The 25909-nt window shown below is 32.1% G+C and overlaps 1 protein-coding gene and 1 pseudogene across 1 annotated transcript; both read right to left on the reverse strand.

Moving 5' to 3' along the window:
• Positions 1–12255: 12255 nt before the first annotated feature.
• LOC129295185 (transcription factor MYB1R1-like) lies at positions 12256–13707 on the reverse strand (annotated as a pseudogene).
• Positions 13708–21291: 7584 nt separating this feature from the next.
• LOC129295183 (glycosyltransferase family 92 protein RCOM_0530710-like) lies at positions 21292–23751 on the reverse strand. The gene has a single exon (XM_054933660.1). The coding sequence runs from the start codon at positions 23520–23522 to the stop codon at positions 21723–21725; it is 1800 nt and encodes a 599-aa protein (XP_054789635.1). The 5' UTR covers positions 23523–23751; the 3' UTR covers positions 21292–21722.
• Between the last annotated feature and the right edge of the window lie 2158 nt (positions 23752–25909).

Below are 25909 nucleotides of genomic sequence, written 5' to 3' on the forward strand. Positions count from 1 at the left end.
AAAAAATGCGACGCAGACAGCGCGCGAGCGGAGGTCCCGGCCTTCGCGGCAGGAACCGGATCGAACGAGAAGTCGCCACCAAGATTTTGAGGTAAATCTCAGAAAACCAATTAATGGAAGAATAAGGGTGGTCTGCGAAATTAGAGAATAGGTTCGGGAGTCGGTTGAGTATGCGGAAGGTGTTAGGCACCCCACAACACCCGTTCGTCAAAACGGTTACTTGAAGTTTGTTGTGCTCTTTTAATATAGTTTTATAATTATTCCTTTTGTATTCATGTGTTTGATAAAAATGATAAGAATTAAGTGAGAAATGTTTATTTATTTATGAGAGAGGACGAACTTGACTTAGAATCTGACTCTGAGACTTACGTACCCTGTGATAGGGATCAAAGTCCACGTAATTTGGGTTTAAAAATTTGTTGGTGAAAATATTTTTTTAAAGAGAAATTAATTAGAAATAATTCACCATTTTACAAATAAAATAATTTCTAAAATTTTGATATGTGTGTTTTAAATTGCAAAAGGTAATTTAATTTTAATTATTTTCTCTATTTTTGAATATTTAATAAAGAAAGGAAAGGGTTTAAAATTATTTTTCTTTATATTTTATGATTAGGAATTTAATTACAATACCTGCAGGACCTTATTGATTCATATGATAATGCAATTATTTTAAATATCTGCGGAAATTCTGAAATCTCACATGAGAGAAGAGTTTGACAATTTAATTTATTTATTTATTCTTATGTATATTTTAAGTGTTAAAAATATATTTTAAGTGTGTATATACATGTTTTAAAGATTCTTAATCATCATACCTGCAAAGCTTTATTAACTTATACGGTAATATGATTATCCTAAATATTTGTGGAGATTTCAAAATCTCACATGATAAAGGAATTAAATTTATTTAAATACATCTTTTTAGTTTAATTAATTTGATATATAATTTATATATATTTTAAAAACTTAATCGTAATATCTGCATAGTCTTATTGACTCATACGATAATAAGATGATCTTAGAAGCCTACAGAGATTCAAAAATCTCACATGACCACAAGATATGATTGGTAAATATAATTATAATTTAAATTTATTAATTTAATTAATTAAAAATTATAAAAAATGTTTTGTATTTTATTTACAAAAATTTGTGTATGTATTTACCATACAAATTGTGAATCACGATATCTGTGAGGATTTATTATCCTACACGATAAGACAATTAATTTAATTATTTATGAAGATTCTTAAAATCTCATGTGAAACTTAAATATTTATTATAAAAAGAACATTAATTTTAATAATGGGTCTTTGGAACCCATATTAATATATACAAAATTGATCTTCATACCTGTAAAATCTTATTGATTTACACGATAGAGGATCATTCTAAATGCCTATAGAGATTCTTAAAATCTCACACGACAAATAGGTAATTAAGATATTTGCATTTGCAGGCAGTGCATAATATTATGGTTGGCTAAACGATTTATGCAATGAAAGCAATGGAAAGAATAGAGAAATAAATTATTTTGACAGTTCACTATTCCTTTAACCTGGGGATATATTCTAAAAAAAATCCATATTTGGCATAAACTTTAGCAAGATCATAACCATGATAGATACGACTTCAAACCACAATCACCTAACAAATTATCAATGATATTCTCACACGCTTCTTCTTCTTTTTTTATTTTGTCAAACACCTCTCAAGTATGTTCTAAATTCTAAAACAAATATTTGATTCATGAATTTTTAATATCTAAACATATATATGGATCAGTCCACACTCTTAGCATCTATCAATATATACATGTTCATCAATGAATCAAATCCAGACTAAGGGAGATGACACGATTTAAATATAACTTGATTTAACTGCCAATGACCACGTCCTCAAGTTGCAGCAGCCTTGAGGCTCCACCTTGCAAAAGCTCGAGGTTTGTGTCTCTGTGCCTCTAAGAACATTATAAGTAGAAAACGAAGCTTGTGCCAATCATATAGATATCACCTCGACATAGATTCACCGTTCCAGTATCACCATCATATGCCCAGGTCAGCTTTCCACTCCCTGTCTGAACATAGAAGAACGTGTTTGCATGAAGAAGAACAGGAAGGAAGAGAGGATTGGGTTCCAGTGTAAAGAACTGAAAATGAAAGGGTGGTTTGTGTCCATCTTTAACGTCAATGGCAGACTCTTCTCCATATTTGGTGCATGTGAGTCTTCTCCACTTAGATTTTCTGATCACAAGACCCTCTTCCTTCGTGACATTCTCAGAACTCAAAGCCTTGCCATGTAAGGGAAGTGTGAGTAACCAGAAGACCTTGAGAAATGAAAAAATGGCGAATCCAGCCAAGCTCTTCGATGCTTCCTTTGTTAAATGAATTCACGTGCTTTTTTTCCAGAAAATCTCTCAGTCAAAAGCCAATGTTCAGACTCTCGTTCTCAGTTTTCTCTCTACTTCTCGGGTGCTCTATTTTTGTTTTTGCTTTTTCAATTTTGTTTCTCTCCTTCTATGCTCTGTTTTTCTTCCGTTTTTCTCGTCCATCCTCGGTCTCTCCTTCTTCCATTTTTCCTCGTCTCGATGCTCTATTTTTTGCTTCCTTTTTTGTCTCCTCTCAGACTCACTCCCCCTTTATTTTTGTCTCAACTCTCCCCCCTTCTCCTCTCCGTCTCTGGCCGTCTTTTATGCTCTGTTTTTGCCTTTTTTCTGTAGCGTGCATTTCTGTGCTTTCTTCAACGTGCACGTCTCCTCTTCTATTATCTTTTTTTGTTCTCTTTCTGTGTGTGTTTCGTGTGTGCAGTTTGGGTGCATGTCCAATTTTTTTCTGCTCTTTGCTATCTTTTCTATTACATGGCTGAAGCTTTAGGGCTGGGGTTGCTTGCTCTACATTTTCTACTGCATGTTCGCATGTTCTCTCTGTGAAGCTTTTCTACAGTCTGCGTTTTCCTCTTCTGCATGCATTGTTCTTTGTTCTCTGTCTTTCCTTTCTCCGTTTTATGACTGTGTTGCTTCTGGCATTTTCTGCTCATGTTTCTGTCTTTTTCTGCTGCATGGCCGAAGCTTTGGCTCTGCCTGCATTCTTTTTCTGCTCTTGGCTTCTGGCTAATCTTGCGTCTGTGCTCATTTGCTTTTCTGCGTTATTTCTCTGAGTGTATCATCTGTACCTGAACCGCATAAGGCTTATGATGAAACATTGATGGATTAGCGTTTCATCCAGCCTCCTTTTTTTTTAATTAACACACACACACTCACACACACACACATTTAATGAAAACTAAGATTTAAAGAGAGAAAAGTTAGCTCTCAAAAGTTGACTCCTAATATTTTGAATGATTGAGATAATTTGGGAGAGGTTTTAAAAATTTAAGCAAGATTATTATTTTGTTATTAGATTGTTTTTTTCTTTGAAAAAATATAATCCTAAGAAAGGATTAAATTTCATTTTTTTATTTTTTTATATTTTTTGATTATTTATTATTAAATTTAAAAAATGCCCGGACAAAATACAGTATTCACAGTTGCCCCTCTTTACTTGTTTCTTATGTAAGTATATGAAAAAGTGTGCTTTTGAATTCTTACATAAGTGACAAGTAAAGATATAACATGTATTTTAGTCAGCCATGCAATACCTATGAAAGGACCTAATTGCCCCTAACACGATAAGATATGATTAAATGCAAGAGTATTGCTTAACAAACACAATGACATGATTTTTTTTTTTTGATTTTTTTTTGTTTAGCAATGCGATGCAAATGAAAATAACCAAATGATAACAATCCAAACAAAATATATGTTGACTAGATTGCCTGGATAAAATACAGTGTTCACAAATCTAATATCACATCATTGTTAATTTTATAACTATATGAATTGAATGGTTTAATATGTGAACATTTTTTATTTGAATATGCCATTTGTATCACTATAATTAATTTACATGTATTTGTATAAGTTAGATTAACCTTGGTGTGAATTGTTAGGTAGTTTTGGAGGGAAAAGATACCCCCTTTCCTTCATTTGATTAAGAAATTTTGGAGGAAACTCCCCTTCTCTATATTGCTCCCCCTCCCATTTTTGCTATGTTTGGTTAGAGGAGATGGGAAGGGAATGATTTTAGTGGAGGGGAGGGGAGGAAAAGAGAGGGGAGCGAGCCCCCTAATTTGGGGTGGAGGTTTTAGAGGGAAGAAGAGGAAAAATTTTTCCTCTCATCCACTTTGCCAAATAAGGGGAAAAGCTAAGAGAGGAAAAGAGAGGGTGCCACACATGTGAGGTGAGACAGAGCATGGTGAAGACACAGCATGATGAGCGACATTAGGGATAATGAGATGGGAAAGAAAAAAAATTTATACTCAAAGGAAAGCATGAAAATAAAAATTAATTATGCTAGAGATTTTTCATTTTTTTAAAAAAAGTATTTTAGCCATTCTTGACTCCTAAGCTTTTTTTTTTCCTGCATAGTTACTCATTTTTTTACACAGTTTGCTGCTAATATACATGGGCATAGACAATATTATATATGGATATTATAGTAAATTATTTATTACCTCCCCTCCCCTCCCCTCCTAAACCAAACAAATTAAAACATTACTAAAATTCTCCTTTTCTCTTCTCCATCCAAACCAAATAAGGTAACATAAAAATATTATCCTCTCCTCTCCATCAAACCAAACATACAGCCTTAAAAAGTGGAAACAACTTAAAAGTTAAAACCACTTACGCATACCATTTCCAATCACAACTGTAAGTGGTAGTTTTTTTCTTAACAAAAAAAACATAACGATTACCACTTTCTTCTTCCCTTTCTCTACATCTACGTTCAATCCAAGATCGCTCTTGGAGTGACCACCTCTCGATCAAGCAACTTGGTGCATTGCTTTAGAGGACTAAATCCCGTTATAGATACTAATAAAGCATAGGTATGAATCATTAGGTTCATTCACTTCATTGTTCAGTTTCCCTCTTAAGATGCATCAGGTAGGTTAAAGCATGAAAACAAAATGCTTATTAATGTTTACTAAGATTTGGGTTTAGATGTCAGAATAGACAAAATTGTTACGATTTATCTTCATCAAGGTTTTCTTTTGGTCATTTGATTGATCTTATCTTTTAATTAGATGCCCACTATATTTTATGTGCGGGTGATGTCAGTATATATAAAAAAAGGAAGTATGGAACAGGTTTGTATCTTTGCCCTCATATTATTCCTGTGCTGGTAGATGAATTCAAGTCCTTTTTCTTGTCGTGCAAATTCACGAAAGCTCTTTGCAAATTGCACAAGCTAATCGGGATGAATTTTTGTTTTCGTCCCCCAGTTACTAAAACAATGAATTAAATTTATGAGTGAATACAATAATTTTCCTTTCGTTTTCTAAAATTATAGAGATTTACTCTCTATTTTTAAAACCTACATTTTAGTCCAATATTTAATATTGTTAGGAATATTCCATTAGATAGTATAAAATATTTAAATTTTTATTTGCAATTGTGTTAAAAGTTTTAAAATTATTCATTTACCCGTATGATCTAACTGTCTACTCTCTCAACCAATTTAAAAAAATTTAAATAATTAAGTATGTATATTCAAATAAGTAATTTTAAAATTTTTTTGTCAAAATTAATGAAATTTAAAGAATAATTAACATATTTCTAAATTATATTAATTTATTTGTTATATTAATTTTTTATTTCATAAATTTTTTAACCGCGCTGCGTGTTTAAATATTATTTTAGCTAATTTATTTATCAAAATTTTTTAAAAAAATACTAAATAAATAAATTTTATAATTATACAATTTTAAATATAAATAAAAATGTAATAAAACATGCACTGATTTTTTGGATAATTTAAATAATTTTTAGATAATATTTATATTTAAAGAGGAGTATTTTTGTTTAACATTTATGATTTAATGGGAGGTTGATATATGTTTCAATAGAATGGAAGTATATATGACTAAGGTAAAATAGGGGGAAACTCAGTATCTAATTCTAAATTTATAAATAACTTAATTCTAAAGATACAAAAATCCAAATACCCCTGCTATGGTTTGAATAAATTGTATCGAAAGTTTGGATACTATAAAGGCTACAAAAGACAATTTTTTATTTGGAATAATCATGTAGTTTAATTTATAAATGTCAACAATATTAGAAAGTTTATTTTAAAAATTATTTTTACTTAACAACATTTTATATTTTAAATAATTAACAAATATTATCATTTACTTTTTAAAAAAAAAAATTCAACCCGTGCGAGCCACATACTATCTTTCCTAATAAGAAATCCATGCTTGGAATAAGAAGAAAAGCAACATATAAGGAATGATAAAGGTAATTGAATTGAAGGCTTCCTTAAAAATCTTGATTATCAATCCAACATAATAGTTGAGCTTATAGAGATATTGAGAAGTCTAAACATTGGCTAGAATACTAAGATTCCCAGAGTTAATGTTTATTTATATTACATGAAGGCTCTTTCTCTCATTGAATGTAACTTCTCTCATAACCACCCTCTCTCAACAGTCATCAAAAATATTAAAAATCTCACTATGAAAGATTGAGAGATCACTTTTGATTATTTTTATAAAAAAGATAATTGATACACTGATCTTTTAGCCCATAAAGTTTCGAGCAAGAATTTTAATATTACCTCATTTGATAACCTGTCCATGGATAGTAGAAGTCTCACAATTTTTAACATGACCTAAACTTAATCTCCTTACATGATTTATACCATGGCCTTATATTAAAAAAAAAAAAAGCAACATATAGATTCTACAGTGACCTCTTTTCTTTATGGTGGATGTAGAAAGAGACACCATCACAGCAAGAGCTAAAAGTGAGGACAAAGAAAGCAAAATATATTATATTATCTGATTCAAATCTTCCCAAGTTGAGATTAGTGAAATTTTGTCAAAATTTTGTCAATACTTTTATTCATTTTATTATTCTTTATAAAATATAAAATCTTCTATCTTTTTTTTTTTAAAGGAAAAGTTCACACAAATTTACCAGTTTCAGTTTCAGAGAATTTGAATCCTAATATTATATTTTTTTTTGCCAAATCATATAATCTATTTTAAATTTCAAAAATTTATTGTTTATGATTTTTCTGATATGAATAAAGGAGTGCTTGTGTAACAAATATTGTATAATATGATGAAACGAGTCAAGCATTTGGATTGACTTCCATTTTAGTTTGAAGGTTCGAAATTCAACTCTCGTTTATGTTATAATTTAGTTGAAAAAAGCTACTATTTGCTACCAACAATTCAAAAAAGATAATCTTTATGAGCGATCACCAATGCACCACTTATTCAAATATGCTTTCTGTTTTGTTCCCCCCCCCCTCCCCCAAAAAAAAAATGCCTTCTTGCTGGTGCACACTGTTTCCGTCTCTTTAAACGCTTGCTGACAATAACTGATTTCCCTAAAGTCCTGGCTGCAAAAAAAACCAGGGAATGATAGCCTTTTGTCGTCAAGGAATTAGATTTCTTTCAAGATTTAAGATTCCCAAATTCATCCATTCCCTAATTCCATCCAATAATTAATTTCCGTGCCTCGTATGATCTATATATAATATATATATATATATATATATATATACATATTCTGGTGGACTCAAGACTCTTTAGGTGAAATATTATATTCGAATCTATTTTAATGTGTGTGATTGGTAAAATAATAAAGTATAACTTTCTCTCTTTGTACACTAATTCTTGTAATTATTGAATATCCGAAAGTCTCCGGCTATTATAAAAAAAAAAAAGGTTATCTTTTCCTCATCCTTTCTTGAAGTATCTTCTTTTTTGAAAGCTGACGTGCGTGATCGAATGACTTTATATCCCTTTTGAAATTGGCCTGTTTAAATTCTCATTCTGCTCATGTAGATCTCTTTATGAGAGAGATCTATCTAGCTCATCGACCACTTCTTTTATCTTCCTCATCAACCCTATCCCATGGCGATCGATGAGTACTGCGGAAACAACAGGAAAAAATCCTCGTCGTCGTCGTCCTCATCATCACTCTATGAAGTTTCGATGTTGCTGGTATCAAACATCATCAGACTATCATGTCGCAGCTTATTCGGTGACCAAAGTTTCCAGCTAAACCATGGTCATGATCCACCACAACCAGAAGATCATGAACGATTATCAGAGCCTAATTACGATCCTTTCCGAAGTCATCGACGACACGAGTGAAGCCATCAGAACAGGTTGGTCAAACCTTAACGAGGCATGAAACTAATGACGACGTTGATGCTCAAGCTGGCAGCTATATCAACCAAGTTCGTGAAAAGATCAATGGGAATCATGTTAATTAATAGTACTTTTACTTCTCTGGTGATTCTTCGTCTGACAAAAAATTTGTTGGTGTCATATCATTATCTTCTATGGTTCTATGGTCTAATTAATTAATTAGCCCCTGGCATGTTACTGAAGTTTCGCTATCCTCCTATATATTGTATATAATCCTAGTGAAAATTGGATGTTTACAACTGAAGTAATATAATTACTTAGATATGGAAATTCCTAAATATTTTTGTTGCTGCAAAAGCCAGTATATCTCTTTTATTGAAAGATACTCATGAACCACATAAGGTTTTAGATCGAATGATAATTGAGAATGTTGTTGGTGTGCTGATATGATTAAGTTCAAGGTTCAAACTCTTCTTGTACATGCATAGTAAAAATAATAGTGCTTGCCCCTCTTTTGGCCACTAAATAAAATATTCAAGATCCAAGAATGGTATCAATGGGTAACCAAGAAATAATGGGTACTCTCTATATTTTTATGAAGTATATAAATTAAATAAATTGCATTATTTCATGGGAGAATAATAGATAGGTCCTAAGAGATTAATTAATTCTAATTAAGTCCCAAAGCATTAAATTTCAAGAATTTACAAATTTGGCTATCATTTTGCAATTTCATTATAATAAATTAGCAACTTGTGTTTTAATTTTTTTAAAAAAAACTAATTTATTTATTCTTCAACTATATTAAAATTTAAAAAATAAATTATAAATTATTTACAATGAAGTTGCAAAATTAAGAGCCGATACTCTTGTAGTTTGAAACTTTGAGACTAAATTTGAATTAATTGACATCTTAATCTGGGACCTATCTATCATTTTCCCTTATTTCATTGCTTAATAAGTATCATGTGCCTCCTTGAAACCTTTGATATATATTGATATTATTAACAAATACATTTAACACTCTCATTTCAAAATAAGTATTATTTTGGATTTTTTGTTATTTAATTTCTTTTCAAAAATATGTGCTTGTCATCTTTGAATTTTAAGGAAGTGTTATGTTTTAAATTACCCTCAATAATATTTCAGTCTACTCCATATCTAAGAGGCTATTCAAGTAAAGAATATTTAGTTTTGTATCATTAAATTTGACTATATTTTAAATTACTAAATTAATTCTTGATTTGCATAAAATACCTTGAAAAGATATGTTCAAAAAAAAAAAGGAGTACTTATACATGATCAGCTCCTACACAGCAGCCAAAGTCAATATAATCTATGTTTGTTGCTCTGCATATTGCATTTGATTACTGCCTCATTGTTCAACCATTTTAATTAACTTATTTGATAATTTTGAAGCCTTTTAACCATGGAGATAATTTATGAGAACCCATGCACAATTGGATATTAATAAACATACATGTACCAAGTCTAAATAATATATATGCTTTTTTTTTGGCCAAAGTCTAAATAATTTAATATATATCACACAGTACAATATTACCTTATTTTAAAATAATGTTCGTTAAAATTTTTTCTAATTTTCCAAAATACTTCTGATTTTAGAATCCAAGGAAACATTAATTTATTTTACTATTTTTCCATTCATTAACACCCCAATCTATTCTAATTGTAGTAGTGTATTTAACACATAATGTAAATCGAAGGTGTTTCAGTAAAATATCATTAAATTTTACTGCTTTGTAACCTTATTATAGTTGACATTTTAAAAGGTTTTCCTTTATATAAATATAGTAATTCAATTCAATTATATCCTTGTTTCATTCATTATTTTTTTTTTTTGGAAAAAATGATACTTTGAAATTTCAATATCATGATAAAGTATTTATATACTCCTCTCGACCACATATAAGCTGCTTTCTAGAAGCACCCCTTGGTTCAAAATACAAGTTTCAACTAACATTTTTTGCAAAGAATGAATTAGTTAATAATAATTTATACTGTGGAGATAAGATAGAGTAGTATATTAATGAGAATATAATACTATAATTAGAAACATATTGTAATTTTTTTAAAAAAAAATTAAAATTTCACCTGCTATTTTTTAGGATTAAGGTTTAATTTTGCTCCTGTACTTATTTTTAGAAATGTTAGGTATCCTATACTCTTAAGTGAGATAATTTTACCCATGAACTTTTTTTCAGAGCAAAAACCCCACTTCATTAACTAAACCATAATTTTTATTTTCTGCTGACGTGGCAGATACGTGGAGCCCACGCCACAATGACCTATAACACATAGCAATTTTTTTGGTGTTAATTTGCCTCAAACTCTTTTTTTATAAGCACTAGGCACCCTAAAGTCTTTCTTGAGGTATTGGGCATCCTGAGATCTTGTTAAAATAAAATTAAATAAATCTTATTAAAATATTAAGTAGTTAACTATTATTATTTAAAATATTACACCACCTAATGTTACTATTTATCTATTAAATATTATTTTGCTAGCATTTTATAATTTATAGAGGACTCACCTATGACTAATTTTTTAACTTTTAAATCACTTACAAATTAGTCCCTAAACTTTTATAAATTTTTTTCATGTTAGTTTCTATTTCCCGTCAATAATCAAAAGGAGGGTATTTAGGATAATATTATGAGCAAATTTTTATCCCTCTTATTTGATAAGAAATTTTTTAAAAAAATTAAAAATAAAGACCAAATTATAGGTGAAACAAAAGTTGAAGGATTAAGTCGCAACGAGTTATAATTGAGAGACTGAGTCGCAGTGAGTTATAGTTGAGAAATTAAATTATAAGTGAATTAAAAGTTAAAACGATTAAAAATTAATTTTTTAAAAATAATATAGAAACAAAATTAAACTTTAATCTTATTTTTTAAACACCCTAAAAAAGTTACCAATAACTTATATGACATGGGAATAAGTCACGGTTCCAGAAGTCTAGAGCATTAATTGTTCATGAAAACCATTGCATTGACAGTTATTTGTTGACCTTCTCTCACAGAAAGAAAACGGAATGGTGTTAATAATTATGGAGAGTGTGAATCTATGAACACGATTACTCCGGTGATCCCCGGCAATTCAACCCAAAATAGTCAAAATTGATATGACTCTAAATACCACGTGGTTTGATTTTTTAAAACAAAAAAAAAAAAAGGAGACGGACTAATAATAACCAAAACCATGTCGCACGTCCAACACAAGAAAACGTGGTAGGTCAGATTGGAGAATACCTAGGCACTGAGCATGGACAACAGTGGACCATGGATATACCTGTGTGAAATAAACATCTTAAACTGAAATGAAAAGATTAAAAAAACAACAAAAAAATCTAACATAAATTTGGTTTCTTTTACCAAATTTAAATTTGGAACAAGAACGCCCATATTGCACCCCCAAAAAGGTAAATCTATGCTTTTCCTCTGGAATATTTCATATAGCTTTTGAACCATGTAAATTTTTTACTTGATAATTGTTTTGTATTAAAATTTAAAAGAGACACGCAGGCTGCATTCGTGACTCTTTTAATATCTTTTTATCAAAAAGAAATGAAGGACAAAAATTCAAATTATACGAAGAGCATTTCTTTTTTTTCTGTTCTTTATTTTTTAAGAAGTGATTCCAATTTCGATGGTGTGGTTCACTGGGTCCTGTGGTGCCGAATTAAAAATTCATGCACGACGGGGAATAAACAGGCCAATCACATTCGTCATGAGTATCTGATGCCCTATCATAATCGTCATTCATCACCTCGCACATACAAAAAACTCCTAAAAGCAAGGCCGACAAAATGCACTCCCTCCCTCCCTCAGTATAAAAAACTTTTTTTGAATCTGTTTTTTATCTTTTAATATAAAAAATGTAAGGAATTAAGGATATATTATAATGAACATATCCTTATATCTTTATTAAATTAAAAAAATAAATACTTTTATTAATTTATTTTAAAAAAATTATTTTTATTTATAATAGTTAGATAAAATTAAAATATTATTATACTTTGAATTAAATAATAATTTTTTATTAGTTGGATTAAAAACGTCTTTACTATATACAGGGACTGAGAGATATATTAAAATTTCAAACCCACATCTTCTCTCTCTATCCCTGTTGCTCTGTACAATCTGCCCCAATATTATAATCTTCCAGAACTCTCCGGCACAGCCCTGAGCCATTTCCAAGTCTTCGAAGTTCATACAATTTCCCTCCGCTATCATCTTTTCTTTTTCCTAATCTTCAAGCAACACTAATCATGCTACTGCGATCACCGCCACCGCTTAGCTTCCCTGAAACCACCTCCAAAGCCAACGCCGACGTCCTGCTACTTGTCGTCGACGACTTCTCCTTGCTCGCCGGCAGAGAGACGGCCACGTAACCTTTCTCTTTCAAGTTTAAATTCGCCATGTTCGACGATGGAGCAATTGGCAGGATCGGCGTTGGCCTTATTAATTTAGCTCCCGTCGGAGACATCGGCGGGGACAGCGTCATCTGAAAAGCAGAACCGTTAAAGCTACCGGAATGGGGATATTTGGGCGGGACCGCTTCTTGGTGGATTCTACCTCCTTCCACTGCTGTTGAAGATTCCATAACCTGGAATCGATAAATCACTTCTGATAAATGCAAATATATATCGGTGAACAACAAAGGATAGCATAGAATGAAAACGAAGGATTAAATACTGTATCGGTGGTGATATCAAACAGACTAGATCTCGGCGTCTCCTGTTCTGGTGATGGCGGCGGAGGAAGTACTTCTGAGCATGACTGGCTACCTGAGTTGGTGTCCGAGTTTTCACGAAGTTTCTAGAAATCCCTCTCCAATCACCTTTACCGACCTGCCGGAGCCCCAAGAGGAATAGCCTATGCTCCTCCTCCGTCCATGGAACACCTACACAGAACCAAGCAATCGGAAAGTCAAATAATCTATCCCCAGACCCAAACAAAGCCAACATAAATCAATCATATTATAATACAAACACGCAATACGGTTACGGACCTCTCTTTCGCTCGCGGCTGCGACCAGAAGCGTGAACGACATCATCGGAGACGTAATCGGCATCGGCGTTGGGATCCTGAGGCGCCGGCTGCTCGTACTGTGATAGATCGGTCATGCTAGCGCTCTTCCTGAACGAGTTCCCTTGCGTGACTCGCACTCCGAACAGTAAGATACTGTTCTCGCCAGTGCCGCTGTTGCCGTTGGCGCATGTTCGGGAGTTGTGGCCGGTGGTGCCACACTGTGAGCACGTGCGAGGCATCATCTTGTTCTAAAATTCACAGCCAAGAACGGTGCGACTCGTACTTACGAGCGAAGACTCTGGTTTATTCTGCTTTTGTTGTCTCAATCCATGAAAAGCGAAGAGGGTGTAGCAAGAGAGAGAGAGAGAGAGAGAGAGAGAGAGAGAGAGAGGTGATTTCTAGGGTTTGTGTATCTTTCTGGTAGAGCTGCCGTACGTGAGGGCGGGATTAAATAGGGTTTGCACCGAGGAAGTGAAAGAGGGGGGAAGGGGGGAATGATACTGTGTGGCGCAGGTGCAGTGATTATTATATACTGAACGTCGTCTTTTCACTGTTTCTGTACAGGGTCATGAATCAGGACCGTCTATTTGCTCGGTACGCACGAGGCCAAATGTCAGACATAGACGGTCATCGTCGTCCGATCATAATTACAGTAAAAAAAAAGAAAAACCACTAAGAAATGGTAACAGAGAAAATTATGCTCTTATTATCTTCCATGTTATCCTAGGTAGATGCTCTTTGCCGTGATTAAGAATTTTAAGATGCATCCTTTTGGGAGATTATTATTTAAAAAAATTTAAATTTTTAATCATTCAACTTATAAATCACTTCTAACTCAACTTTTTATTATAATTCATTGTAATTCAATTACTCAATTATAACTTGTTACTACTTAATTTTTTAATTTTTGATTCAATTATGACTTAACCCCTCAATTTTAAACTCTTCCTTGTCCCAATCCTCACCTTTTGTTAGCTCTCTCTTTTTATATTAATTTAGATCCCACATCAAAAAAAAATTAAGGACAGGTTTTGAGTTAAAAGTTTTTATATTGATTGATTTTATTAGTTTTTTCGTTGTTACATTTATTTTCTTTTATTTTATTTAAGGACAAGTTTTTTGTGATTATGGTGATAACTATAATTAAGGATAATATTTGTTATAGAAAAAAAATAACTATAAAAACTTGCTTAATATATGACTAGAATGTATTTTTTTTATACCTTTTATTTTTTATGTATTAATCCGTAATTCGAGAATAAAAGTTCCGGGAAGGAGATAAAAAAAAACTATTTTTCATTTCCATAATAAATATATCCACGATATCAAATTCATAAATTCTTCATATAATCATATATAATATGTAATTTATCACTTAATTTTCTTCTAATATATATTTACATAAGTTAAATTTTGACAATTGATGTTGGACCCCTGAAAAAAACTTGGAAAGCTAGTAGTTTTTCGTTAATCGAGAGAGAGAGAGAGTGTGTGCGTGTGGGGGAGGGGGAGAGAAGATTGAAGTAAATATAAAAGGGAAAATTTCACTCAGGACTCTCTAATTAAACTTAATAAAAAAAGGCCTCCAAAAATACTAAAATATCATTGGACAGCAGAGGCATTAATTTGAGGTTAAATTTTATAGTCAAATAATAATATTGTCCCTTGTTGTAAGAACAAAGACGAACATAGATCAAGAAAATTGATGATGCACATAGTGAAATTGAAAATGACAAACACTTTTGTTAACGGAGATGAATCTCTCTAAGATGTGAAGCAGGGTGTCTGAAGATCAGTGAAATCTCCATTGACTTTTAGAACTTAAACTAAAGAATCAACTCTTATATGTAATTAATTGCAAGTGAAGATTATTCATCATAATTACAAATCTTAAAATACAAAAAAATACAAATAAAGCTTCGAATCTCTCTAGGACTTAAATTAGGACATCTGAAGATTAACGACACCTACATTGCTGGATTTCTTGTGCAAGAATCATTTGATAGAAGAAGAACTGTGGTAACATGTAAAAAAATGGATAGAGAAAACGTACATGTCATACCAGTATGTCTCTAATATACTAATGACTTGTTCATTGCCTTAGTGCGTTTGGTTAATTACCTTACGGTAGTTGTTGATTTTTTTACCGTACTTGTTTGTTATAACATGAAAGAATTTCAAGTAAAACATATCGATAAGTCTATGATATATTGGTGTGTCTATGATATATCGGCATGTGTTTGAAAGAATTTTAAGTAAAACATATCGATAAAACATGCTCATATCAGTATGATTTTAAATTTGAATGACTTGTTTGTCGCCTTAGTGCGTGTAGTTAATTACCCTATGGCAGTTGTTAATTTCCTTACCGCACTCGCTTGTTACAATATGAAAGAATTCCATGTAAAACATATTGATAAGTCTATGATATACTGATATATTTTTAATATATTGGTATGTGTTTGAAAGAATTCTAAGTAAAACATATCGATAAAACATGCTCATTATGATTTCATGTTTGAATTACTTATACATCACCCTAGTAGTGTGGTTAATTATCTTACAATAATTATTAATTTTCTTATCGCACTTGTTTGTCACAATATTGACTGCTTTCCAAGTGTTGGTTTAATGTTTAATTGAGGGAAGTTTGATGTCGACCAAAAGAAGTCATGAGAAAGGTAGCACCTGACCAATTGGTGACTCATTCAAGGAAGATTTTTAGGTAGGAATTTCAACGATGGATGTGTCGCTAATCTTCAAACTTGAGAGTTTGGGAAGTTTAAGTACTTGCAATGAGGGGTGAGATGAGAATTTTCTTAAGTGAAACTTTTCCACTCACTCAAGAGAGATTCTATTGGTTCAGGTTTGAAATGAAGGTGTTCATGACCTTCTACATATTTACAAGACATGTGCATCATGGTTGAGCTGACGGAACTTTTTTTTTCCTTTATTCTTATGGTGAAGGGCAATATTGTCATTTAATTATAAAATTTAATCTCAAATCAATGTAGTGATATATCAATATTCTTGAAATTTTTTTTATTAAATCTGATCAAAGGGTCGGGAGTGAAATTTTCCCAACATAAAATGGACAAGAAGTGCGAGGATGTGACAGAATAAAATAATTAAATACCATCACTCGAAAAAACAATTAAATATCAAGTTTGGCCAACTGGTTGATTATGATTGCCCCCGAAATCTGTGGGCAGGGGACTATACCGATTAGGAAAGTTACTTTATATAAGTGAATGATTTAAGCTTGATGGATGTTGAAACTTGCCAAGTTATATTGTATTTATATTTGGAGGGACAATGTCTCTGTGTGTGTGTGTGTATAACAAAAAGGAGTTAATTAATGGAATATAATAACGTGATTAATTAAAAAAGTGATGGGGGAGAAGAAGAGTGTATTTGAGCCATGAAAATGGGCATATTCGAAGCACCTTCGGTGTGAAGCTTGTGGTGTCACGTTGTATAATTTTGGAATATCAAATGGGACAGTTGTTGTTTGTTTATTGATTAGTAATGCAATGTAATGCTGATTAAATAATACTTTTCTGATCTCATAGATAAGTTATTTTTAACATATTTTATTAATTTTAAAGAAAACTTTAAAGTTCATTAACTCTATTTTATAATTAATAAGTTCTCAATTTTACCCTATTAAATATATACATTTTAATAATATATTTTCTCTCTCCAACATTTAATAAAGGGTAAATAAATTTATAATAAAAATTTAATGACGTGACTTATAAATAGGATTAAAAAAATTTCTCTCTCTACCTTATAAATAAAATTAAAAAAAATAATTAATTATATAATCAGGTCCATGAGCAGAGTGGACCCCATTGACCACCTACACGGCCACGAAGTGCTTGTTCCATCATATGCCATATATGGTGGATGTTTGGATGGCACTTCCTTTGTTACATTAGTATGTCTTAATTCCTTTCCTTTCTTTTTTTTAATTTTGTGGTTGATATTAAAGTTCTTAATATAGGGCTGTCAAAAAAAGATAAGATTAATTTAATTACGTTGATCAGACTGAAAAAAAAATTAATTGCGTTAAAAACTGAGAAGCATAGAAATGAGATGAAATATGTGTCCTTGGTTTCAGAAGCCCTAGGCCAAGCGTCTAGTCCCAAAAGTGTAAAACATCGATCGAATGCCTATATAATCACTTGTTTATAGATGATTATTTTCTAAAAATATAGGCTTTATATTTAGCGAACAAAACTAGAAATATTAACTAATATCTCTGTGTTAAAAAACATCAATGCTGAAAATTTGCACGTATGTGTATATATAAATTTTATATGTTTAATAATATGCTTTTCAATTTATATAATATTCTGAGTTCATGATAAACTCTATTTTTTAATTTAATATTTAATTATCCTTTATAATAAGAATAAAAACCTCAAAATCTAAGTGCAAATGATATAAAAATAAAGACTATACGATTTAGGCCGTAGCCATATAATTTTTCCTTTGACTTTGTCCCTGGAAAAGCAAATTTCTCCATGGATTAACTTATCTATCAAGTACTCCCTTTGGCCTCCGTTTAGTATTGTAAAACAACGTTTTTTTTTAAGTATCATGTTTAAAAATATAAAATATTTTGTGTCTGTGTAATTAATATAATTAAAAAAAAACTAATACAATTTTTTTAAATACTCTTAATTATTGATGTAGTTAATAATGTTTCTAGATAAGATACCATATTAAATAAGAATAAAAATAAAAATAATGTATAATTTTAAATGTTATTAACTAACTTATTGAAATATATAAATTAATTAAATATATCTTATAATACTGAATACGAAGAGTAGATTCTAACAGTTTGGATAGTAGAGCTATTAACCATCCACCTTAGTATGCAAGATTTTTTGTTTTTTAATTCGACCTAATCTTTTTTTATTTTCTCTTTGCCGAAAGCGATTTTTTTTTTTTTAAGGTTTAGATATGAACAGGGCCCTGGCCCAACTTTCTATAGTGTATCTACTTCCCAAATTGCCTTCAGCTAGTGTACCACAACAATTTTGCCTGTATGCCAGAAAACTTTGGCGCCAATTACTACAACTTAGGTATCACTCACAGTTCTTTTCTACTTCCTTGATTGATTGGTTTGCTTGGAATCTCAAGCAAACTATTAACTTTGATTAAAATTTTGATTGGAGTTTGATTTGGGGGGTATCTATATGAAAACTTTGGATTTGGAAAAATAACTTTTGTTTTAATCCAAACATGTCAAAACCAATTGACTTTGCCTTGGTCATTAAATATACTTGGAAATATTTTTCCATGCCTGAAGAGTTGAGCAATGATGGTGAGAATTCTGATAGAATGAATGTGGGAACATGGAAAGGTCCTCCTACATAATGGGTCAAGGTTAATGTAGATGGTGTCAAGTCATTTGTTAATAACATAACAGGCTACGGTAGAATGTTGAAGGATCATTCAGGATGTTGGGTTGCCGGATTCACATATTTCCTTAGCAATTGTTCTATAACAGAGGTTGAGGAGTGGGCTATTCTTAAAGGATTGAGGTTAGCTTGGGACATGGGGTTTAAGAAAGTCATTGTTGTGTCTAATGCGAAACTGATTGTGGACAACATTAATGCTGCTAATTTGAACAGCAATGGTTGCCTACTTCATCTGCAAATTCTAACACTGTTGAATCTTGATTGGAAAGTGCAGCTATCATACGTACCAAGGGAGATAAACTGTGTTGCTAATATCTTAGCTAAAGAAGGTTTTTGGTCTACTACTTTGTTAAATATAGTCCCACCTTATTTAAGGGACCTTGTGAACTGTGAGATGTTGGGGTCACAATCTCCTTTTCTTTAATTTAATCTGACAGGCCTTGCCCCCTATTATGTTCGAGAAAAAAAACAATTTTTCCTGTAGCTACATTAGGAGTAACTTATCGCATAAGAAGATATTGATATAAGTTGATCCAATTTATAAAAACTTAATTCATAATTTACAAGATCATAAAATAAAATCCTATTATTAGTGTGAAGATCTTGTTGATAAATAATATATAAATATTTTTTAAGCATTGTTTGAGTTTGAAAACGTACTCTAATGTGTAAAAAAAAAAAATCCCTAATACAAAATATGGAGTAATCATCCTTTGTAGTGATACATCAAGGTATGAGCAGAATGCAACCAATGTGTCTCCTATGTTTGTTCCCTTGTTTTCTAATAAAAGTATAATTTCTCACACCTCGCATGATTGTAAATTATGATTTTCTGACTCTGCACCGTCTAGTCATCTCTCCCCCCCCCGGGCCAAAAAAAAAAAAAGTAGATTCCTTTCATATAATTTACATCACATTATTTAGAAGCTATCAACAATACAAATTAACAACTCTGCTGGTGTGGTTGCATATATTTATTATTTCATTGGTAATGCTTAATCCGTGTTTTCAAGCTCACGCACAAGTCAGTTTTTTTCCCCTGTTCTGAAATAATATGGTTGACTTTTTTTAAGGCGATTCTGATGCCTGGCGAAGTCAACATGCACCAAGGTGAGAGATCTCATAGTTTGGCACACGAGAAAAGTAACAGCGTGTGATTTCAGTATGATTTTCCAACAAATACAATTTGTTTTCGTAATTGAAAGGAAATAAAGTTATGATGCACTTTCGAATCTCTATAAAATGTAAAAAATGGTCATGCCAAGTCATCTCGTGGTTTTTGGGAGACTGAGAGTGGTGGTTTAGCTCTTTTGCTTTTAATTATATATCAGTACTTATTTTAATGTGGGCTTCAAATTTCATATGTCACCTGTAATGTGGGCCTCGTACTTGTATCCCTTGAACAGAACTTAATTGGGTTTAAATTTAAAGGTTCAGAGAAATAGTGTTTTTAGTTGAGGGTAGCGGAAGAAATTCATCTCTCACAATATAATAAATTAATATTTGAATCTTTCATAAAAGATGTGATTACATTTAATGTTCAATTATGATTGTCTCTAATAAAAGAATACTTATTAAAAAAATAGTATTCCTTAAGTGATATTTTATGCTTCCTTTGTCTCTAAATCCAAGTCTTAATATTAAAAACACATAGATGAAGTATCGAAATTTATGTATTGTGTAAAATTTAATTTTTTTTCACTAATCTTTATCTTTATTCAATGTGCTAACATTTTAAATCTCAAATACCTAAAAACAAGTATTAACAATTACCTTGAGAAGAGATCTTTCTGGAAACAAGTAGCATTAATTATACTTGAAATTTTGTATTTTTTTTTCCTACCAGAACATGAAAATTTGTATCAGGATTTATATTTAGAGACAAAAAGAACGTGAAAATTAGGACTTGTACTTAGGAACAAATGAAGTATTATTTCAAATTTGAATTATCTGCAGCAGCCACGCCATGTTAATTTTCAAACATTCACCATATTCAATAGCAAATCCTTTCATACAACTTGAAATAGAGCAGCTCCTTGTGCCAACTTAAACCCGAACATGCCATTAATTTTGTCATGTATATTTAGATGATTGCTCCAAAAGCCCCAAGACCAAGTTATCTTTCAATAACTTCTGATATATATTTTTAATGAACTTGAGTTTTGATTAGTAAGAAAATGAAAAGCCCATTTATACTTATTTCTCTTATTTTGTAATTCCATGATGGATTCTTCCTAGTGATGCATTACATTTTTAGCAGTTTTGTACTTCTTTGATAGATTTTATTGAATATCAAGTACTTGACTTGGAGTGACTCCACTTGTATTAGTAGGATTAATGGGTTATGAAAGCTTGTTCAAATATGTTATCCAGATTTAACTAAAAGAAAAGAAGAAAAACAAATTTTATTATATAAATGAGATACACACCCACTTTTATTTTTTATTACTCAAATATATTTTCTTTTCACAACTCATCTTTGTCTCGTTAAAGTCTTTCAATAACATGTTTCGATCTTCTTTTAAGGTAATTATATTTAAGATATGATTGAATATTAAATGTCAACATCTAATTAGGATACCTTGGTCCACTTCTTGTCACAATTAAAATATCCAAACATACACACACACAATCACATGAGCCACTGAATCAAATGATATGCTGTTTAACAAGCAGCATCACGCGGGGCCATAAAATAAAAAAACAAAAGGGGCAAGAACAGGGGAGTTACATTCACATTGTTAAAGGATATACAAGTATGTGAGCCCTCCAACTACGTTTCCCCTGTTAAACATATTTGTCAGATAAATAAGAGTGTAAAAATAAAACTGTTTTCATTGAAAGGCCCCAGAAAGCAATAAATCAATTCTAGGGAGAGAGGGGGGAAATGTAAAACTTCAGCAATTCCTGGAGGCAGTGTGGAGGTCAACTCATCAACTTCAGAGCAAATTTGAAGAGACACACAAAACCTGTGTCCAGTAAATCACGCTTTAATTTCAGAAGATCCAAGTTCAAGGTATGGTTACTGTACTTCTTGAGTGGATTTTTCCCATGGAAGGATCCCAGATTGATGATCAGCAAAATGAGAGAGAACAAAGTCCTTCAGACCAGTGTCCCAGACCTCACAAAACCTGAATCTCCAATTAGGTGGTTCTACGGCCTGTGTTCCTAGTCCAGGTGCTCTGTCCTTGGACCTCTTGTTCTTGTCCTCGTGCCAATCCACCACATACGTCGCCACTCTCCTCAAAAACTTATCTTTGAATCTCTCCCAAACTTGATACTTGTAATGGTTTATTACTCCCTCTCCTTCCTTCACCTGCACCGACCATATTCCTTCCTGCAGCTGAAAATGGTGAACCACGTTCAATAGACTCGTGTCCAGCATTTCTGGTTTAACAATGGATTTGTGCCTCTCTGAGTTCTTCATTCGACACGTGTATTCTGTAGTCACTCCTCGTTTAGGAAGCGATGTTAATTCAGAAGGTCCGAAGTTATGACATGCTGTTCTTATCTCTGCGAGTTCCGACGACGACGAGAAGTTGGAGATCAGTGATTTGAGTGCGTTCTGGTGGCCTCTGTTTTTGAGGAAGAAGAACTCGTCAACGTCGAAGAAGCCGACCCAGTTGCATTCTTGCTTTGATCTTAACGCGCAGTGGGAAAAGCCGGCTTCCTGGGTCTTAATCCATGGCCAGATCATCCTGCTAACGTTATAGCCTTCGAGGTTGAGATCGTCGATTACGTTTTCGATGTCGTCGTCGCTGTTATTGTCGTAGATGAACCATCGTTCTACTCCCAGCCATGAATGATACATGATCCACTCCTTCAGAGCAGAGGCTTGGTTCCACACCATAGTACAGACACACAGCTCGTGCTTCTTCTTCTTCGTCATCGTTGTCGTCTTCATCACTCCGTTCTCAATTGTGGCCACTGATGGCATGAGATTTTTGATCGGACGTCTTCGGTTTTGAAGAGAGCGGCTCACGGTGACCCGAAAGCCCTGAGCTTTATTCGCGTTGTACGCGATGCTCCGTGGTAACGAACACCGGATCACTTCTTGTGCGGCGGAGATCGCTTTCGTTTTGAAGATGAATCCGCCGGGTTTGTCCAGATTCTTGAACCCGAAATGGCATCGGAATTGGGTCGGGTCGGATATCTGGTGGGGTCGGAGATTGAGTCCCTTAACGAAAACAACGACGGTGTCTCCATCTAAATACGCCTCGTAAGCTAAATTATTCCAAGAATGAGTCGTCAGTTTCGTCGGCAACTCCCAACTTCGGTGCTTATCACCAAACTCGCCGCCGCGCCGTCGCAAATAAACGGCGGCGGCCGAATAGTTGGTCGGAGGAATCGGGCACCGGACGATAAACTTTAACTCGGTGTACCGCTCCGTCGAAATTACTGGTTGAGAAAGAACACCGAGAACAGGGTTGTTATCTTGCTCGGAAAGATTCCCGAGCTTGTGGTAAACACACTCGAGTTCGCTGCTCCGGGGAATTTCGCCGCCGGTAGCGACGAGAAGTAGGTGATCGGGGAAGAGTATGCGGTGTTGGAGCGTGAAGGGAAGGCGGAGAAAAGTTTGGTTGAAAGTCAAAGAATGAACAATGGAGTGACTTGCGGAGTTATAAAGAAGGGAGAAGGAGGAAGAAGAGAGGGAGGGACGAAAGCGAAAGGAGAAGCGATGATCGGAGGATATGGAGAAGAAGAAGAGGAAGAAGAAGAAGAAGAAGCAGAGAAAAAGTGATCTTGTAGATAAAATATAAAAATTACTCCACAATGACCTCACCATACGCTTCCTCTTCCGGCGTGCCTCCAACGCCTCCATTTTTTCTTTACCGAGTTTTCTGCAAGTTGTAGAAGAAGAGAAGAAGGTGATGGGGTTGGGGGAAAACTCAAAAAAAGGATTAAATAAGGAAATTAAAAGGTTAAGTGAAGAAGGAAGAAGGAAATTGAGATTCTGTGGAATGAGTGGAAGTGAAAGGGATTATGGTTGAGCCGTCAAAAGTGACATAAATTGGCATACGGATTCCCAACGACGGGCTCATTCTTCATTTCTTTTCGTCGTCGCATACACGCGACACTTTCTTCTCCTTCTATTTTGTACTATTTAGTGTTTACTGCAAACAGATAATTAAACGAAAAAAACAAAAACAAAACAACAACAACAAAACCATAATATATTATGCAGAAAAAGGAAAGGAAGCACAATCATGCAAAGATTTTGTGTGTGATGGATGATAAATCGTGGAGGACTTCCTGGTTTTTCCCATTCTAGTGTGGAATGAAATTGTAAACATATTAAATAAATTAAATCTATAAAACTTTTTTAAATTTTAATGCAATAGCATATAATTTCTTCACTTTTAAAAGTTTAAAATTAATCTCTTTAATATTTTTTTAATCATATGCTGGTATTTTTTAATTATCTTATTAATAAAAGTTATCATATCATATTAAAAAAAATACATATAGAAGTCTTATGTGTAATCTAATGAAAGTTAATAATAATTTTATAAAAATTTTATCCACATGTAGAAAAAAAAAGATAAAAAATTGAGGTATTAATTTTAAACTTTTAAAGATGAATGGTGTCTTGTGTAACTGTTTTAAAATTTAGAAATATTTTGTATATGTTAGCATCTTAAATATGAAATTGTTTTTGGAATAACTTGTGTGAATAGAATGATAATAATTAATCCTATCAACAAGAATTATTTCAAAAAATTATTTTACTTGTACACGATGTGGATTGTGGATAACATTTGAGAAGCATTTGAATTGATAATTTGTTGACAGTATTTTATAAAGCTAGAAAAAGGGGGGGGTTTCTTTCTTAATAGTATGAAATGCGATGAGTCATTTTTCACAACCTGTAAATTTTGACACCAATTTCTTTTTGGGCTGAATTTAGGACACCGCACCATTATGTATGAGTAAACAATTAGATTTGAGAGTAAATTAATAATTTTAATTTTTTTTAAACATAAATATCAATTAATAAAAAACATTTTAGATTTTTTAATTAAAGATTAAATTAAATAATAAGTTCTGAAAATAACTTATATTACAATCTTTTTTTTAAAATCAAATTAGCAAACCATCTATCTATTATCTGATCATTAGGGAATTGATCTGTATCGCTTTCGACAGCAATTGTGTATCTTATGGATCACTTTTAAGAGAACTACTTTCTTTTTCTTTTATTAAAAATGACGACAGATAACAAAATGTCATGAATTTTTGTCGTAACTTTTTATTTGATTGTTTTTCTGCTGAAACTATTTTTTCCTAAAGGATATGACATGAAACAGAATATACTCTCTTCATGTAAAAATATAAAATATTTTTTTAAGGATTTAATATTAAAAAATATAAAATATTTATAATTTGTTAAGACATATTTATTATTTTTTTAAAAGTTTTTCTATTAAATGAATTACTTATATTTATTTTAAGGTGTTTATAAAAATAAATATAAAAAAATAGAGTTAGTTTAAAAATAAATAACTATTTTATTAAAGGTGAGATTCAGTTAAAAATACCTTACAGAAAGTAATACATACGAGTAAGTGTGTATTGACTAACAATTACATGATTTGTCATATAGTATAGTATCCACTCTACACTCCTCCATCTCTCAAATCATTTAGCTAAATAATTATGCAATACTACAAATGCCGTTTGGGCATAATATTAATATCGATAAGCATGCTTTAACAACTCCCACTACTATTATTGTGATTTATGGCTAATAACTAGCGTGTAAGATGCAAACTTTACATATAAAAAATGAACACTATTTATAATTTATAAACAATATATATATATATATATATATATATTTGCTAATAAGAGTTCGGTTCTGGACATGGAAGGGATCATGATAACTCGAGCATAAAATTTCCAGTTCTCCATCCAATTGAGTTAGACAATACTTGAAAAACTATATGAAAATATTTTTTAGAATTTTTAAATTAAATTATATGTAATTATACAAAATGATGTAAACTACCCAGACAAAGAATAACATGTTGCTAATAAAACCAAGTTCACAACATAATATAAATTACGCAAAAACCGGATAAGCCCTCGCAAAAAATTTATAATTAATTTGACAGTCCGAGCACCATATGACGCAAGCAAATCCAAATTCTTCCTCCCCAATCATTCAAGTCTGACTTGGGGCATCGTATATGGTCTGTTTCGCTTGTT

This window comes from Prosopis cineraria, unplaced genomic scaffold (genome assembly GCF_029017545.1).
Source record: "Prosopis cineraria cultivar Desert tree isolate PC_DT_omini unplaced genomic scaffold, ASM2901754v1 PC65, whole genome shotgun sequence".
In the NCBI taxonomy this organism is placed as follows: Eukaryota; Viridiplantae; Streptophyta; class Magnoliopsida; order Fabales; family Fabaceae; genus Prosopis; species Prosopis cineraria.